The 19,214-nt window shown below is 39.7% G+C and overlaps 1 protein-coding gene across 1 annotated transcript; it reads right to left on the bottom strand.

Moving 5' to 3' along the window:
• On the bottom strand, positions 1–19,205 carry LOC150063065 (interleukin-6-like). The gene is made up of 5 exons (XM_090332212.1): positions 19,124–19,205; positions 2,779–2,933; positions 1,529–1,642; positions 770–919; positions 1–165 (listed from the first exon to the last, which is right to left on the bottom strand). The coding sequence occupies exons 1-5, from the start codon at positions 19,203–19,205 to the stop codon at positions 1–3; spliced, it is 666 nt and encodes a 221-aa protein (XP_090188338.1).
• Positions 19,206–19,214: the final 9 nt, after the last annotated feature.

Here is a 19,214-nt window from a genome sequence, read left to right as displayed (position 1 = left end):
TCACAGGTAACGAATAGCTCTCACACTGTGCTGCAAGAAATCCTCAAGGCTGCGCAGGATGAAGTGAATCACTATGCCTTTCCGCCATTCTTTCTGTGACTGCAGCTTGTCCAACAGCTCAGCATTGGCAGTTGTGCTAGGCCAGATTATTTCATCTTGATTTGTCTGAAGGGAAAAGAAAGCAAAAAAGGTTGTTTAAATATGAAATTTTCAGGGGAGATATGTACTGGACTATAGCAAATCATTCCAATTTAGGTTAAAGAGACTACTCTGACTCCTCCAAATCAGGGCAAGTGCTTTTGACTCAGAGTCCTGAGATGACCCTTTCATAGCAACTGAACTATATTCTTTTGCACTTTTGCCTCCATGATATGGTAAGCATCCAGAGGGCACCACCCCTATCTTAATTTGTCTTCCTCTGTGTTATCCAAAATAGTATGTGTCACGTAATTATTTAATAGCTACAGACCTAATGAGTTCGAAATATTGTACTTTTCTCCAGTTTTTTTTCTCAACTATCCCATCTAGCATCCATTGAGAGTCCACAGATCTGATAGTGTTAAAAGGACTAGAAACATCATTAAGCCCAGTGGTGTGGTGATGGTAACCTGTTATTGTGGTCCTGGAGCAGTTTAGCATTGGCATCACAGGGAGCGCTTTGGAAAAATCAGAACATGTGGCAAAATATTGAGGGCCTTCTCATGCCGATGTGATACCCCTGAACTGTCAGGTGTTCCTCTCTTCCCTTCATCCTTTCTTGGATTCTCACCTCTTGTTTCAGGAGTTCCACCACATTCTCGGTACTGTTTATCACATCTTCAACTTTCTGGCCATCATTACCCTGAAACTTGTCCCGGATGTACCTTAGGTGGATCTGGAATTGCAGAAGCCCAGAGATGATTTTCAGTAGGCAGGTATCCTAGAAGGAAAAACAAGGGATTGTTGGTTATTTCTAGAAGACAGAATGAGGTTGAGGCCTTAAAATTCAGCATCTTCTCCCTCTGACTTCCTTGAGTGGTTTAGGCATTTTGTTTTAGAACATTGGACAGAGTGACCTGTCTGTCCCTTTAAAAAATCTTGACATGTGGGCATAGTGGCTCATGCCTGAAAATCCTAGCTTCTCAGGAGAATGATATCTGAGGACCACGGTTCCAACCCAGCCTGGGCACCGTAGTTTGTGAGACTCATCTTCAGATAACCACCAGAAAACCAGAAGTGGTGCTGTGGTTTGAGGTGTATGGTAGTAGCCTGGAGGTGAAAAGCTCAGGAACAATGCCCAGGCCCAGAGCTGAAGTCCAGGATGGCAAAATGTTTTGAAAAATCCCAACAGGAAGGAGGGGCACCTGTTCAAAGAGAAACTTTTTGGTAGTCATGGTGCTTGAACTCAGAGCCTGAGCACTGTCCTTGGGTTTACTCAAAGCTAGCACTCTGTGCCATTCTTTGTTACCAGACTAGGTCTACCTGTAGAAAGTACTTGCAAAAAGAGCAATTTAGGGAATAGCTGAGAATAAATGCGACGAGCTCATACCTCCTTAAATCTAGTTTCGAAGCATCCATCTTCTGGTGTTATCTTTGGAACATTCAGCCTCTTTTCTGAAATGGCATATTCACTTTGGACACATGCTACCTCATTATTACATATCTGTAAAAAATACCAGAATTGTTTATCAAAAAATCATACTTGAAACAAAAAAGAGGGCCCAATTCATGTTCAACCACAGCAGAAAAAGGAAGTCACTTTGTATTAGCCTTTCTAGTAATTAGCAATTTCTAGTGGAATTAGGCACAATTGGGCTCAATCCCAGATTGTCTATGGCTTTAGGCATATTATGTATCCTGAGTCCCAGTTACCTTCCTACCAAATTGGAAGGCATCCAGTACCTCCTGTTTTTGTTGTGAGGATTAGTTGTAACATTAAAATGAAGTGCCTGGTACAATGTAGGTACTTAATAAGTGGCAGCAATGTTGATAATTTGGGGCAAAACAATTTAGCCATAGGATGTTCTGATTAAAATGGCCTGTGTGATAATTCCATAATATTTTTGATAAATTGGTAAAATGCAGGTCATATTTGCCAAGATTACAAAGATGTTTCAGCAAAACCAGAGCTTCAGTTTGAGTTTCCATTATTATCTCCCATCTTTTTTTGTCAAATGCAGCCAAAATCCAGGTGCCCACTTGTGACACACACCTGTAACCATAGCTATTTAGGAGACAGATTTGAAGAATGAGAACACAAGAGGCTCTAGTACCAGTACAAAAGTAACAGATTACCAAAAATCCCCACAAAAACCCAGCCAAATCACTTGGAGATCTGGAAGTGAAAGATGGTTCTGAAATACTGATGGTACCTTGGTGGGCCCTGAAGTGGCATCTTGACTGAAATGACCCTAGAGACTTCTGATCACTGAGCTTGTATAAGATAAACTTATGAGAACTAGCCTGAGAGGCAGAACATTCTTTTACAGTGGCGCTTTTCTAAGCTTTAGAAAGTTCAAAGGACAAAATGAAGGTTGATGGATATGGCAAAAGAGAGCCCTGAGATTGACCTGGTACATGCCAAGTAAAAATATGTATTTCAGCCCCATGCTGTATGTTTTCCAAAATGAACCTCCTGGGACTCAAGCAGATAAGAAATGTAGAACAAAATCTAGTCTACTTTTTGTCATGAAGTTCAAGGTGCCTCCAAAAGTACAGATTTTGTCAGGAGCCTCTGTCCACATGCAGTGGCAAGGAGATGAATGAATGCCCTACTTCCCTACCACCAGGCCTACCCACCTCCCTTTTCAATTCCTTGATTTTCATGAGGGCAAATGACATCCGGTCTTCAGCTTGTTGTACAGAGGCGTGTCCTTCTGTGGATACTCCTGAGGTGGGGAAGGCAGAAGCTGCCACCAGGAGCAGCCCCACAAAGGCAAGTGGACGGAAGGTGCCTGTAAGGAGGAAAGGGAAAGCAGTAAGTGAGCTGACAGCACAGCTGGGAGCCTGCCCCTGGCTGCTGGCCAGCCATCAGCCCTTACTCCTCCCTCCACAGGCACTCAGTAGTCCCACCAGAGGGCGAGGGATTCCCTTCACTTACTAGTGGAGAGGAACTTCATAGTTGGTCCTGGAGGTCAGATGGAAGTCTCTTTGATTCCTGGTGTGCTCAAGAGCAGAATGAGACTCTGACATCCCCAGTCTCCTATTTATTGGGAGTTGAGACTCAGTTTTTGAGACTCAGGGAAAATCCCACATTTGATAAAAATCTTTATTGGGGGTGTGGTGGGGCCAGATTGGGTGGGGCTGATTGGAAGGCTAATTACGATGATGGTGCATGTGACTTTGTTTGGTATTGAAGGAATCACAATTTTGGGGGAAAAGCATGGCTTAAGGTTAGCCTAAGAAGCAGAAACATTCCTTTTTTACATTGTTTGTTTTATTGTGTTGTTTGTTTGAGACATAGCACTTTAGCAAGATTTGGGGGGAAAACGAAAGTAGAGCTGTAAACATTTACAATGTTAAGGAGGACAACAAAGTGGCTATGATTTAGTATTCTACTTGTGAAAAAAAATCTAAGATGTTCCTATAACAGTTTCTTCAGATAGCATCATGGACACTTAACCTGGGATTATACAGAAGGTAACTGTGCCAGTCATCTCAGAACTCTTATTTCCTGACTTTCACCATAAACAGTTACTGCAAAATGGCTTTACCACCCCAAATTTACACAGTTACTCTTTAGAAGTCTTGGGAGAGTGTGTTGTTCATGTATAAATGACTCCTTTTTGGCCCCAGTGCACATGCCAGCTTTCTCACCACTTCTACCCACTTCAAAGTGTTGCTATCTCTCTGGTGGATTCTTGGGGATCCACCTGGTGAGGGCTTATATCTCTGTGCCACAGGGTTGTTCCATGCTGTCTGTCCTGTCCCTGCTTATGGAGTCCTCTTTCTTCCTTCCTTCCTTCCTTCCTTCCTTCCTTCCTTCCTTCCTTCCTTCCTTCCTTCCTTCCTTCCTTCCTTCCTTCTTCCCTATCATTTGTGGCATCTGTTTCAATTGGCTCCCCAGTGTACCTGCAATATTTGCAATGGCCCAGCTTGCTAGCACCCTCAGTTTCTAAAGCTCATGTGGCTTCTGGCAGAAATGGGGAACACAACATACTTCTTTGATGAGGATGTCAAAGGGAGACGTTATGGTATCTTTAGGGCTTGCATTGATTGGTTCTTTTTGCTGCAAGATTGTATTTGAATCTAGGCTCAGAGTCATGCTTTCCCCACTAATGTGAAGCCTTCCTTACCACATTGAGCTTGAAAGAATTTTCTTTTAGGATGACTTCTCTTGCAGAATTTCTTGGTCCCCTGCATATGGTCTGTGGATAGTAGACCTACCAGTCTCCAGATAGCATTGAAGTTGAAACTAGGCCCCTTATATGACACCAAAAACATTATTTACAAGACACAACCTTAGTATCACAACCATCTCCTCTGTTTTGCAGAGATCTTCTCTTCAGGATTTCCCAACTATGACCTTTCTTAGTGTATTAAAAAATAAACAAATATGCATCAGGCTCCAGGAGTTTGGCCCTATGGTAGAGTGCTTACCTAGCATGCACGAAGACCCGGGTTTGACTCCTCAAATTTGTAAAGCTTTCTAGCTATTCAGGAACCATTGATATGAAGATTGTAGGTCATAGCCAAGCCCAGGCAGCAAAGTCTGTGAGACTCATCTCCAATTAAGCACCAAGAAAGCAGAAGTGGAACTGTGGTTCAAGAGGAGTGCCAACCTTTAGAGCAAAAGTTCAGGGACATAACCAGGCTCTGGGTTCAACCTCCAGGAATAGCAAACAAATTTTTGCTTTTTTAAATGTATAACATGCCAGGATCTGCATGTGGAAAAAAGAGAAGCCACCCATTCTTTCCCTATTTGTCCAAATGAAGATAGCAGTCCTAGCTTTATGGAGATTTTTAGTTTGAAAATGAAAATAGGTAGGATGGCTAATGGTTTGACTTTTAGAGTTTGTCTCTTAAACATCTTACACACAAAATCTTTTGAATATTTACCTTAATTGAAATTAATATGTGAACTAAATTAAGCCACAAAACATTGCTCAGATTTACCTTTCCTAAGGAGCATGTAAAAAAATAGGAGGCATGTGTCCATGATAAAATTTATGAACCAAATACCAGATATCCAGGGCAAAATAAGGCCCCCTCCATTTCTGGGTTATTCTCCCAGAGGAAGTGTCTAGAATTCTGATGACCTAGTCTGACCTAGTCTCCTCATCTTACAAGCACTCATGTGTGTATTTACATTATTATAAGCAGATAGACCCACTCTGTAATTTTCAATACTCTAGATGCTTCTTTCTTTGGAATGTATCTGTACAGGCTCTTTAGTTTCACAGCTTGGGTCAAAAGCCCAAGCCACACTTATCTGAAGTTGGATGAGTTACAGGAAGAATTTATACCATTGTTTATTTATCTATAAACCAAAGCAATAACATTTCTTCCTTTACTGGGCTACTGTAAAGATTGGGTGAGGTTTAGTGTTAAAAAAAAAAACTCCCTGGGGCACAGGCATCCTGGAAATAGGTAAGAAACTTTTGAGCCACTTGGTGACAGGAACTTCTTCCTCTAGAACCTATTTGAGCATAACTACTTTATCATATAATGTCCTATTGCTGTGAAGGTGATAGGCTACTGTGCCAATCAATTTTTAAAAAATGCTAGAGAAGTTCTGTTCCGTTCAAAATTCTTTAAGGCACAGAGTAAAACACCAAAATGAAAAAAAAAAGTCTCTCTTTTTGAGAAGATAATGATCCTCAACCAGGTCCCTTGTTTTAGACAATTAGCTAGTAGTTCTTGGTCCTACACCTTTCTCAAGGCTTTCTGCTGAGTGTTTTTTCTGAGCTTGGTCATCATCATTATTTAAGTTCCTGAAAGTGGCTCCTGAACAAAGGGGTGGTGAAGTGGCTGACAATGCAGGTCTTGTGCTTGGGGCAACCAGCAAAAGTCAGATTGTAAGAATGCAAGAGTACTCTTTCTGTCTCTGTATACTAGCAGCATGAATTTTTGTTGGGATCAATGCCTTGGGCAAGCATTCCTTGTAGGAAAAATGGACACTTCCTTCTTGCAAAGCATTAAAGCAATGTCATGATTCTACCATGATAGCTTATCTTTCTTTCATTTCATCTCAATACATTTCCTGTTGGGGAAATAGTCGTTTATTTTTTTAAAGATTTCTTTTTTTTTTTTAGAGTAGCTGGAAGTTCATGGCAAAGCTGGGATGAAGGTCCAGAATTTTCTTAGCTATACCCTGTTCCTAAATCTCTTCCACATGTTAGCCTGTATTAGTGACCAGGAAAGGCCACCAGATCATCAGCATTCATTAACTAATGCTTTAGTTGCCGATTGACCCATTGCTGGTTTGGAATGACTGCAAGCTGAGACTAAGAGAAGGACAAATGAGAAATGTCTTTTGCCCCCTTTACCATCATATACAAGATCTGACTGTGTCCCTTGCTCCTATCTGCTTTCCTACAGTGTAGTAGAATCCAGTTCAGAGGATTCGTGAATGCATTTGAGGCAAGAAGGGAATCTCCATTGGCTACAGAAATGCTGTCTACATCTCTTAAACTATGTTCTGTATTCTGAGGGTTAGAGATGGGTGGATCTGCAATTTAACAGGAGCATCCTAAGGAGGAAAGGGAAGTCACTGGGTTCTAGGGAACTGTAGCTGCTGTTCGAATTTTGTTTTCACTTGTCCTAAGGCAAGGAAATACTCACAAATAGTGGTTGACTTAACTTCTGGGATAGAGCCCCAGAGAGTAAATGTCAGGCTGAAGGCTCTGGGAAATATGATTTGGGGAAGGTATTGGGATTACCTGATGAGAGATTATTGGTGCCATATGTTGTGTCTATTTGGAAATATCAGGCTGATGCTGGAGGGCAGGAGAGTAAGTGATTAAAGCTCTTGATTGGCACCAGCCTAATCCAATAGTGGCCCTGCCTAGAGGCCTGGCTCTGATAATCCCACTCTAGTTTTTGGTGACTTCGTGGTCTGTCCTATGTTTTTCTAAGGAGAAGGTACAACTGGGCTATACCTGGCTCCTCTAAGCCCAGGGAAGGGGTATTTATTCCTCTGGGTCTCACCTATTCTACACTCACATAGTTTCTTTGCATGTTGAGTTACCTTCTCCTGCTCAAGTGGAAACTCTTGGGTATCTCAAGGGAATATGCCTCTCCTGAATCAACAACACAGACTTTTTCTGCCTTAGGATCTTCTATACCCTTTCATCTGAACTTTGGAACTGTTGGGAAGAGGGTATCTGGTTTTAAGATGTTGATAAACTTGGCTGCTTCAAGTTTGTTAAGAGTTAAGATATTGCCCAGGGCAAGGGAGATCCCTCAGGATGAGCTTTTGGGCTTCACTCTTTCCCATCAGTAGGGTCAAGTTTTCTTTATAGGCAACTGCTGATTCTGCTTTGTAAGTAGGAAACTTCAGCTTAGAACAATCAGTTAGTCTAATCCAGATAGTTATTTGAACCATATCTGATTTCTCCAAAGATCTTATTTCTTTGAGTTCCGAGTCATACAGAAAGAACACATGCAAAGCATTAGCTAACCTTCCCCCCTTCCCCAACTCTTTCCCTCAAATTAAGGTACTAAGATCACATTTGAAAATATCAGATGTGATGGCAAGACAAGGGGATTCTGCTTGTCGGTCTACGGATGTATTTCATCTTTCACTGCCCTTTTTCCTAGCTAGTTGCTATAAGTGTGTGTCTTTAGTTCATGTAAAAAAAGTCTCCTTGTGTTCTTGTAAGATGAATTCATGAAAGTAGGGAAGGTCTCACTAGTTTGCGCAATAAAACATTTCCCATGAAATGCTTTGAACATGTTTAAGACTGCACTTCTGAGGTAATGGTTTTGTTGTTATAGTTTTTAGATTTCTGAAATTGGGTTCACTGAAGTAGTTTCAAATGTTACAAGAAATCAGGCCAAGGTAAACAGGCCATAGAATCATATTTAATTTCTTTAGGCTATTTAATTTTGTTATATGTGTCGTATATGCATGTCAGAAGGAAATTGTGGTTATATATTGCCAGCAAAAAACTCTTGGCTGAATGGATTTCCCTGAATTTGTCTTTCTTTTTACTGCATTGCCAAATCCTCAGTTTTGTAGGTTTTATGAGTGCAACTGTTGGCAGAAATGAGTACCAAGATGATGACTAAGTGGAGAATATGGGGCAAGGTATTCTCTAATCTGAGCGTTCCATTAGAGAGATGCTCCTGAAATTCCTTCTTACCTCCAACATTCTGTTGATGCTCTATGACTACATGGATTCTCAGTATCTTTACTTATTAATCCATATCTACTCACAGTGGAACTATAGCAGTATGTATTCCTAAAGTTGAGAACTAGTTGACAGACTAAAAGTTTGATGCTGTCTTCTTACTCCCCACTGAAAGCGCAATTACTTTTGTATTGGGTAAATGGGGTACTGTCCACTTTGACTCACTTAAGATCTTGCTGTCTTCACACAAATGACTAACGTGATTTAGGAGAAGCCACGACATTTTCATTGAGACATGTTAATGCAATGTGATAATAGCTTCCTTAGTTGCTGTACAAGTAGAAACAATGCGAATATTCATATTAAATATTTTTAGCTTAAGAAGAATTACAGAAGTGGTATTTATTTAATGTTGAAATCAGAAAATACAGAGGGAAAAGCGAAATTTAAAAAGTAATATAATAACTCACCTATAATAATTGGTCTTATGGTATGAATTTTCCATTTATGTGCATGTATATCTTTGTGTGTGCATGTGTATGTGAAAAATACTGTGTCCCTAATCTGCAGAATGCTTGATAACTTTTTTCTTTTTGTGTAAAAATATTCTAGGCACCCCTATGGGCAAAGTAGGGCTAGCAATTACATGGATAACTCAGAATTCAAGAAAAAACATAAGGGAACTGTTTATAGAAGTTTCCTGCACATGCATATTCTTCTTTTTTCATTTTTTTTTTCTAGTCTTGGGGTTGAACTCAAGGCCTGAGAACCGCCTTGGGTTTTACTCAAGGCTAGCATTCTGCCACTTGAGCCATAGCACCACTTCCAGGTTTTCTATGTATGTGGTACCAAGGAATCGAACTTCAGTCTTCGCGAATGCTAGGGAAGCACTTTTACCACTATGCCAAACTCCTGGCCCCACACAGTCTTCATTTTAAAGACATTTGGAAAGAATGCATTCAAAGAATCTCATTTCCAGGGCTGGGAGTTTGGCCTAATTGTACAGTGCTTACCTAGCATGCGTGAACACCCAGATTTGATTCCTTGGTACCACTTACATGGAAAAAGTCAGAAATGGTGCTGTTGCTCAACTGGCAGAGTGCTAGCCTTGAAGAAAAAGCCCAAAGACAATGCTTAGTCCCTGAGTTCAAGCCCCAGGACTGGCAAAAAAAAAAAAAAAAGCATCACATTTCCTAAGAGCTAATTTACTAGTTTACAGACTACCTAATTTCTAAATTCATAAGTTGAGCTGATGGTTTGACATTATGAAGTGTTTGAACTGAAGTTTTCTTTCATACCTGCCCTGGAATTGGTTGAAGTTCAGAGTGGGCATCAGCAGCTCATCGCTCTTCATTGGTGGTAGGGTATAGAGATCCTGGGTATCTCATCTCCTGTGGCTAATTGCCCCCAGTATCCTGAAATTCTTTATTGAATCCTCTTTCACAAACAAAAAGTGAGAAAAGAATTTATAGTGCAGATATTTTTACTCTAGGTGTGTCTCCTCCAGGGACTACTCATCTACTGTGATAGTGTTGCTTGCACAAGAGAAACTACATCTCCAGAAGAAAGAGAATGAAGTAAGAGCTACCATAAAACAAATAGCAAACCCTTGATAACAGCCCTTGATAATGGTCAGGGAAAGTAAATGGATGTGAGAGAGGGTTAGGACTTCTGATGACTCTAAAGTGGTGAGATCAGCTACCACTGATTATTTCCCTTGAATTCACCCCCTAGATCACTTATAAAAACAATCATATGCCACTCTGAAGATTGAGTTAATTGTTCTGTATTGGACTCATGAATAAGACTCAGTTCAGTCCTTGTTATTTTTTTTTTTACAAATTCTGCAGGTAATACTTCTATGATGTTCCAGAAGAAAAACCATGAAATAATAGCAATGAAATATGATCCTGTAAAATACTAAAATTTACTGAAAAATATTAAAGTCCTTTCTAAAGAAAATAGATTTTGATGCTTCCATTAGGAACTATGGCATTGCCACATTTGTAAGGAATTGGAAAAACCTGGAAAAGAATTATATTAAGCAAAGTAAGCCAGACTCAAAGAAACATAGTCTGTATAGAGTCCCTCATTTGTAATCACTAGAACATGTCTATAAACCCACAAGTTAATCCAGTGGATAGTAAAAGACAAATAATCACACTTGCAAATGATGAAGTAACCAGCACTCTAGGCATTTGCACAGTGAGAACAAAGGAGGGTATTCTTAGGAGAGGATCACAATGGCTCAAGAGCTGTGTGCATCTGACCATATAAAATGATGCTTATCAAATGAACACCAACAAATGGAAATGAGAGGGTTTTTTTTATTGTACTGTGTGCAGTTATTTTTTTCTTTCTTTCTTTCCTTTTTATTAGCTATTGTCACTGTTTTGGTTTTTAAATTTCTGAACGCTCTGTCCTTTATATAATTTTTATCTGATTTCATAAGGGAAAGGGGAATCACAGAAACTGTGGCAAAAAGGGTGAGCAAATTCAATAGTGGTACTCACTAGATACTATGTTGGAAATGAATTTTACAACTTGGGGGCAAGAATCGCTGGGGTGGGAAACTGGGAGAAAATGAGGGATAGGGGTGACCCTGTTCAAAAAAATGTACTAATTACCTGACTTAAGTAACTATAACCCCTCTGTGAAAATAAATAAATCAATAAGTAACTCATAGATATCAACTTAGGATGGTTTGCACATACCGGATGAAGTTCTAGGAAAACATCCTGCCTGGCCTTTGGGTTGTATAATCCTAATAGTGTGTTTCTTTCTGAAGTTTTTTGATTATTTGGGTTTTGGTATGGGGAATCAGGTATTTGCTGCTAGGCTAGGTGCTTTCCACACATTAATTCATTTAAAATTTATTCTATAGAGGTAGCTATTACTATTATTTAAGTGTTGAGGGGTTTAATGATTTATATAAGATATTTGTAATGTCTAAGAATAATAAAGATACTTTTTGGTGTTCAGGGAAAGAAAAAAACATGGATGAATTAGGGTTCCTGGATAAATGCCAGTTGACTAGTAAAATTTCAAACACACATAAATAACTTTAGTATTAATGTATCTAAAATCTGTCTTTTTTTTTTTGTCAATTGTGGGACTTAATTTTTGGGCCTGGGCATTGTCCCTGAGCACTTTAGCTCAAGGCTACTGCCCTACCTCTTGAGCCACAGCGCCATTTCTGGTTTTCTGGTGGTTAATTAGAGAAAAGAGTCTCATGGACTTAAGTGTCCAGATTATCTTTGAACTGGGATCTTCAGATCTCAGCCTCGTGAGTAGCTAGGATTATAGGTAAGAGCCATGGAGCCCAGCTTAAAATCTTTGAATATTTATACTTATTATGTATTCCTTGTTTGTGTGAAATGCAAGTTTAAGTGGTTGTACTGTTTTCATTTGTTAAACCTAGTTAACAGCACTTGTTTGGTAGGACCAGCTGGTGTTTGGGTAGGTGGAAGAGAAGGGAATAGAGAGCCAAGGAAGATGGTTAGATCAAGGAGTGATGTGATGAAATCTTTTCATTTAAGCAAGGAGGATGCAGAGCCCAGTCACTGGAGTCAGGGAGGTGGTTACAATCATTTCAAAATAAGAACTGATGGAGCTCAGACAGGGGCATGCCTGACTTGACTGATTTAGGTTGTAGGGACCAGATAGCTATATCCATATCTATATGTGTCTCTATACCTACATCCATATATATGCATCTCTATATCATATATCTAGATCTATCTAGATCTGTAGATATAGGCATATAGATATGTATATCCATCTATATAGATATATTATTGTATATATAGATATAAATATATGATGTTTCTCTCTATGTCTTCCAAATTCAGCAATTAGTGACTACTGATAGTTACTTGAAATAGACAACCTGAGAATATATACACTATAGGGTCTGGGAGCATAGCCTACTGGTAGAGTCCTCACGTAGCATGCACAAATCCCTGGGTTCACTTCCTTCTTACCATATACTCAGAAAAAGCAGGAAGTGAGGCTGAGGTTCAAGCGGCAGAGCAAAAAGTGTCAAGGACAGTGCCTATGCCCTGAGTTCAGGCCCTAGGAATGGGAGAGAGAGAGGGAAAGATGAAGAGGGAGAGGGAGAGGGAGAGAGGGAGAAGGAGAGAGGGAGAGGGAAGAGAGTGAGAGAGAGGGAGAGAGAGAGAGAGAGAGAGAGAGAGAGAGAGAGAGAGAGAGAGAGAGAGAGAAAGAGAGAATATATATACACCATAAAAATTGGCAAATAATGAAAATCAGAGCCTTTTCTTCACCTTCTTCCACACCCAAATAAGTTGGTAAATATCTATTAATAGATCAGTGATCCCAAGGAAATAAAGATTTACTTCAAAGGCAAAATCAGTTCAATGTGGAAATTATTTTCTATAAAAATATTATTTGGAGATTTTAGAAAAGATATGTACCAATGATAATAAAGACTACATGGTGCTAGGCACAGTGGCCCACAACTGTAATCCTAGCTACCCAGGCAGCTGAAATCTGAGGATCAGGTTCAAAGCCAGCCCAGGCACAAAAGAACCTAATACTGTTGTCTCCAATTAACTTTTAGAAAATGGAAAGAGGGGCTTTCTGCAAGGGTAGGGTGGTAGCCTTGAGCTAAATAGAAAGCCCATTTTGTGGGAGAAGAACTGCCCTAGCCATAAAACATAAAAGGGCCTCATAAGCCAAGAGTTTGGTCTAGTGGTAGAGTGCTTTGTACCACATATATAGAAAAAGTTGGAAATGGAGTTGTGGCTCAAGTGGTAGAGCTCTGGCCTTGAGAGAGCCCAAGGGCATTGCTCAGGCTCTGAGTTTGGGCTCCAGGACTGGCACAAAAAAAAAAAAAAAAAAAGAAAAAAGAAAAGAAAAAGGCCTCATATCTAAAGTATATCTACAGCTAAAAAACATTGAATCTTTCCAAAACAAATCTTCAAAGAAACTAGCATCTCATTAAAAGGTAGGCTAAAGGCTTTAAGAGAGACTTCATTGAAGAGGAAATAAGAATGGCCTATAGATACATGAAGAAATGCTCAACATCTCTGGCCATGAAACAAATGCAAATCAACACAACTTTGAAATTCCTCCTCACTCCGGTTAGAATGGCCCTGATCAAGAAATCTAATAACAAAAGATGCTGGCAGGGATGTGGCCAGGAAGGATCACTTCTACACTGTTGGTGGAAGTGCAAACTCATGGTAAAACTATGGAAAGCAGTATGGCAGTTTCTCAAAACACTACAGAGTTCTCCTATGACCCAGCAATCCCATCCCTTGGCATTTTCTCAAATGTTCAGAAACGAGGACATACTAAAGCCACTAGCACAACGATGTTTGCAACCTTATTTACATAGAAAGATATGGAACCAACCCAGATGCCCCTCAGTAGGTGAATGGATCAAGAAGATGTGGTACTTATATACAATGGAATACTATGCTGCCATGGAAAGGAATGACATCACTCCATTTGTAAGGAAATGGAAAGGCTTGGAAAAATCATATTAAGTGAAGTAAGTGAAGTAAGCCAGACCCAAAGGAACATAGGCTCCATGGTTTCCCTCATTTGTAATAATTAGTACACCTGTAGGACTCTCCTAGCAGAGGATTAGAGTATCTCAAAACCTAGATACATAATGTCATACAGGATAAGACTAAATGAAAGGAACTCTAGGATATGGAAACAATAGCTTTATCTTTTGTGATAGGTATCTTAATATACCATATTATTTCTCTTCTCTTTTTGTTGCCCTTATGCTTGATCTCATGTTGTTACTGTATCTGACTTTGTTACCTTGTATATTGTATGTAGGTTTATTTGTTTATTTGAAATGAAGGGAAGGGGGAAAACAAGATGTTTGAGAGGGTGAGGGTGGATGGAAATGGGGACAAAACCATGAGAAGGGTTATCAATGTGTGAGAAGTAATGTACCTACTACCTGACGAATGTAACTGTAACCACCCTATACATTATCCTGAAAATATGTTTATATATATATATATATATAAACATATATATATATAGTAGGGCTGGAAGATTGGCCTAGTGGTAGAGTGCTTTCCTAGTATGTATGAAGACCTAGGTTCAATTCCTTGATACCATTTCTTAGAAAAAAGCCAGAAGTGGTGCTGTGGCTCAAGTTGTAGAAAGCTAGCCTTGAGGAAAAGCAAAAAAACAAAAACAAAAAACAAAATCAAGTATAGTGCTGTAGCCCTGGCTGGAAGCCCAGGACTGGCCAAAAAACAAAAACAACAACAACAACAAAATATGTGTGTGTGTGTGTGTGTGTGTGTGTGTGTGTGTGTGTGTCTTTGTGTCTGTGTGTTATTTTGGTTAATCTCATGTGGTTACTGTATCTGACTTTGTTAAGTGGTATATTATACATACATTTATTTGTTTTTTTAGAGAGAAACAAGATGATTGGGAGGGGGTCAAGAGAGAGAAAGGGGGACAAAAACCTGAGAATAGGTATCAAGGTTTGAGAAATAATATACCCATTACCTAACGAATGTAACCAAAACCCTCCTATACATTCTCCCCACCATAAAATACAATAGATGTTATTATTTTAAGTAAATTTTAGGTATTTTCGAATAACCAGGGCTTAAAGATTAGTGAAATCAAACTAAAATGCATGAGTTGGAGAACAACTGCTTGCTTGATGCCTGGAGTGACACAGGCAGAACTTAGTTTGGTGAGAGGTAAAGTGGACACTGAAGACGCTCATCGGGTGGACTTTGGTACTTGGGTATAGATACTCAGAAGAGGCTTTCTTGAATCTAAATAAGCGTGGTTCCCAAAATGTTGCATGCAGTTGTTTTCATTCAAATATCTTTCATTTCAATGTAAATTTCCGAGTCAATCATACTGTAGCTCAATAGGTAAGGTGGTAAGAGCTGAAGCAGTCAGGGACAAGGACTTGGCCCACAGTTCAAGTCCCACAGCCGACAAAAAAAAAAAAAAAAAAAGAAAGAAAGGAAGGAAGGAAGATTGTATGAAACATACCAATTGAACAGACTTTCTGGAATGGGTATGTTTTAAAATTTTCTTTTTGTTTGTTTGTTTGATATGGGTTCCTGGGCTTGAACACAAAGCCTGGGCATTGTCTGGGAGCTTTTGTTGTTGTTATTGTTGCTGTTGCTTTTGCTCTTCACTACTTGAGCCATAACTTCATTTCTGGCGGTTAATTAAAGATAAGCGTCTCGGGGCCAAGAGTTTGGTCTAGTGTAAAGTGTTTGCCTAGCATGCATGAAGACCCGCATACATACATAGAAAAAAGTACCACATACATAGAAAAAAGCTGGAAGTGGTCTTGAGGCTCAAGTGGTAGAGCTCTAGCCTTGAGAAAGTCCAAGGACAGTGCTCAGGCCCTGAGCTCTAGCCCAGGACTGGCAAAAAAAAAGATAAGCGTCTCGTGAGTTTTCCTGCTCTGGCTATTTCTTCCCAGCTACCAAGGGGATTCTACCCATCTTTGCAGTCTACACTTAGAAATATGGGTAAGATAATTTTAGGCAAGTGGAAGTAAAGTCCCATCATTCTTCTGACATTTCCTTGGTGAAAAGCAGCCACTCTATTGGCAATATCCAAGACTATACTCCAAATTGGTGAGTTAGTGAGCATATAATTATGCTCATGGCTAGGATTTATAGGATGAAAAGGATAAAATCCAAACTCCTGACATGTTCTATAGGAAACCAGGCACTGGTGTTTAAGAAGCCTTTTTTAACCTGTGGCTCATGCCTGTAATCCTAGCTACTCAAGAGGCTGAGTTCTGAAAATCCCAGTTCAAAGCCAGCCTGGGTATGAAATTCCATGAGACTCTTATCTTCAGTTAACACCAGAAAAGACAGTAGTGGTGTTGTGGCTCAAGTGGTAGAGCAGTAGCCTTAAGCTAAATTGTTCAGGAACAGTGCCCTGGCCCAGAGTTCAAGCACCATGACCAACAGGAAAATAAAAAGATTCATTCCCTATCATACTTACTTTTTCTGGTTTTTGCTCACCACCTTTGTTTGTGAGCTACAATTTATATTTTGTTTTATGGCCTCTGGAAATTTCCTCCAATTTTCTTTTTCTTTTTTTTTTTTTTGTCAGTGTAGAGCTTGTAGTCTGGGCCTGAGCACTGTCACTGAGCTCGTCAGCTTAAGGCTACCGCCCTACCCTTTGAGTCACAGCTCCATTTCCAGTTTTCTAGTAGTTAATTGGAGATAAGTGTCTCATGAACTGTAGTGCCCAGGCTGGCTTTGAACTGGAATCCTCACATCTCAGCCTCCTGAGTAGCTAGGATTACAGGTGTGAGCCACCACACCCAGCTCTCCAACATCTTCTCTCAGTAGCTATGCCACTAACTCTCCATATTGAAGTTTGAGTAATTATGTAAAAACATAAAACTCGTATATACTCCATCCCACTACTTACCCTGCGTTTGATCAATAGAAATTATTGAATTTAGTTTTTAACACAGTTGTTGGCTTGGTCCCAGCCTCCCTTTTAAACCCATCTTACACACTATCCTTGTAGCTCTTCAGGCACTGAGTATAATGTAATTTTCAGTATCTTGCTCATGATATCCTTTTTGCCAACTCTGACCTTTGTACGTGCTATTCCCTCTGCCTGTAATGCTCTTTCTGACTATCTTGGTCTGCTAAATGTCCATGTGTTTATTATAGTTCAGCCCAAACATTTGTGCCTCCAGAAAACCTTCCTAACTGCCTCAATGCAAGTTTAGTTATGTACCCCTGTCTTTAGTGGACCCCCATCCCCAGGATAGATTCCTGAGTACCTCACATTTCTCTTTTGTACATGTCATCACACTATATTCTCTGATGATAGTCTTTTTTTTCCCATTGCTACAGTGTAGCTCACATGTGTGGAAGGGACTATGTCTACTTTGTTTGCCTCTTCATTATAAGCATTCCTTGACTCTGCACTCAACATATTTTGTTAGAGCGTGGATGTTTTCGTAAACGGCTAGTAGTTCTTGTATTGACCCTAATTAGCTAGAGCTTACTGCATGGTCTCTAGCAGTCAGACTATGTGGCTCTTTGCTTGCGTGTTTCCTCCAGTTCTGGGCCTTTGTGGACTTTCCCATCCACAACAGAATTCATGACCTAGAAGTAGTCTAAGGTGGTTAGCAAGGGGAAAGGCTTTATTACAAAGAGAACTTTTACATTGTTGGGGTTAAAAAGAGGGAAATCTCTACTAGTTTCCCAGTGTTTTGTTGAAATGCACAGAGGGTCTGCATTAAGTTGTGGCAGTTTCTTCTCTTGCCACTACTCCTGGTGAGGTAGGAGAGAGGATTGACAAAGAATATGTCCAGTGTGAAAGGAAATACCTGCTTGGATTTTTTATCACTTTCTCTGGAAGTCCTTAGATTTCAAATTCTATTATCCCTTAAGATGATGATACATGGGTGTGATTTCCCTTAATGCTCTTTGCCCCCAAGCACTGAAATGTCTTATGTTAGTGGTTATTTAAGTATGCTCCCTCACTTAATATTCACTGGGACCTCTTTAGGTTCTCATGTATGAATTTAGACTACAAAGATGGGTAGAATCCCCTTGGTAGCAGGGAAGATATATGCACGGTAGACACTCAGGTATGTGCAGTGTTTGAGAAGGGAGGCAAAACTTTTGGACATTTGAATATTGCCATATTTTAAGTAGTTTTGGGATTTTCTACTCATCTTTCCATTCCTTGTGTGGTTATGAAACATAGGAGTAGGAAACTGGGTACTGATGGCTCATGCCTATAATCTTAGCTACTCAGGAGGCTGAGATCTGAAGATGGCGGTTCAAAGCCAGCTTGTGTAGGCAATCTGTGAAACTCTTATTTCCAGTTAAATAACCAACACAAATCCAGAAATGGAGCTGTAGCTCAAGTGGTAGTGTGCTAACCTTGAGTAAGAAAGTTCAGAATCAGCACAAAGGCCCTGAATTCAAGGCCCAGAACTGGTGCAAAATAAACCAACCAACCAACCAACAAAACAAATGAGAAATCCTGAATCTGGGATTCCTACACCTAGAAAAGTTTGACTGAGTTGATGGATGCAATGCAGGTAGCATACAAGTCGAACTCTCTAGGTGTTTATATTGGTGATTTTGAAGTTTTGCTCCTTCAATCTTTCTCCTCCCATTTATCTTAACTCCACCTAACCTTCTCTCCTCAAGTTTCCTACTACCATTTTTTGCATATATACATTTATCTTGTCAAGATTTTATATGTGACACTATTCCTTTGTGAGTAAATTGTGAAAGCTCCAAGAAAGGATTTCCCCTTTTTTGGTCATTCTGAACCATTGTGTTACTTCACCGATACAGCCTTACAGTGCTGATGGCTGTTACCATGAAACGTGACCTTTTGTTTAAAGAGTGTAATTATAAAAAGCACAACAGAAACATTTCTTTTAAAAATGTGTATAAATTAGCAATTTATTGAGGTAAACTTACACATTCCAAAAAATGATTCTGGTTCTGAAACCTTGGCTAGTTAAACTGCCTAGACTCTTAAATTGTCATTTCAAAGCCTTGACAATTAAGATTCAAATGGCACTTTATAAAAATTATAAATAGGGCAGGGAGTTTAGTCTAATGGTACAGTGCTTGCCCAGCATGCACGAAGCCCAGGATTTGATGCCTCAGTACCACATACATAGAAGAAAAGCCAGAAATGGTGCTGTGGCTCAAGTGTAGCACTCTAGCCTTGAGAAAGCCCAATGACAGTGCCCAGACCGTGAGTTCAAGGCCCAGGACTAGCACAAAATTATAAATAACAATCACATATAAATTAATTCATATTAAATTACCAATAAATTAAAAATAATTAAAATAGTGTCCTAATGTTCATACTGTCAGTTCTTCGTAGAGAACATAAGGTAGATCCCCAGTGGACAGGGATGGTTCTGTCCTGACCATAGGAAGGAATGCCCATATACTCAAA

The sequence above is a fragment of the Megascapheus bottae genome, chromosome 5 (genome assembly GCF_031878675.1).
Source record: "Megascapheus bottae isolate mThoBot1 chromosome 5, mThoBot2.hap1, whole genome shotgun sequence".
In the NCBI taxonomy this organism is placed as follows: Eukaryota; Metazoa; Chordata; class Mammalia; order Rodentia; family Geomyidae; genus Megascapheus; species Megascapheus bottae.
The sequence above is the reverse complement of the archived record's forward strand: the minus strand, read 5'-3'. Positions and strand labels throughout refer to the sequence as shown.

Coding starts and splice junctions, on each gene's coding strand:
- LOC150063065 (XM_090332212.1), bottom strand. CDS start 19,205: ATGGGCATTCCTTCCTATGGTCAGGACAGAACCATCCCTGTCCACTGG. Junction 2,934..19,123: donor TTCTCTACGAAGAACTGACA/GTATGAACATTA, acceptor TCCTCCTTACAG/GCACCTTCCGTCCACTTGCC. Junction 920..1,528: donor TCGAAACTAGATTTAAGGAG/GTATGAGCTCGT, acceptor TTTTCCTTCTAG/GATACCTGCCTACTGAAAAT.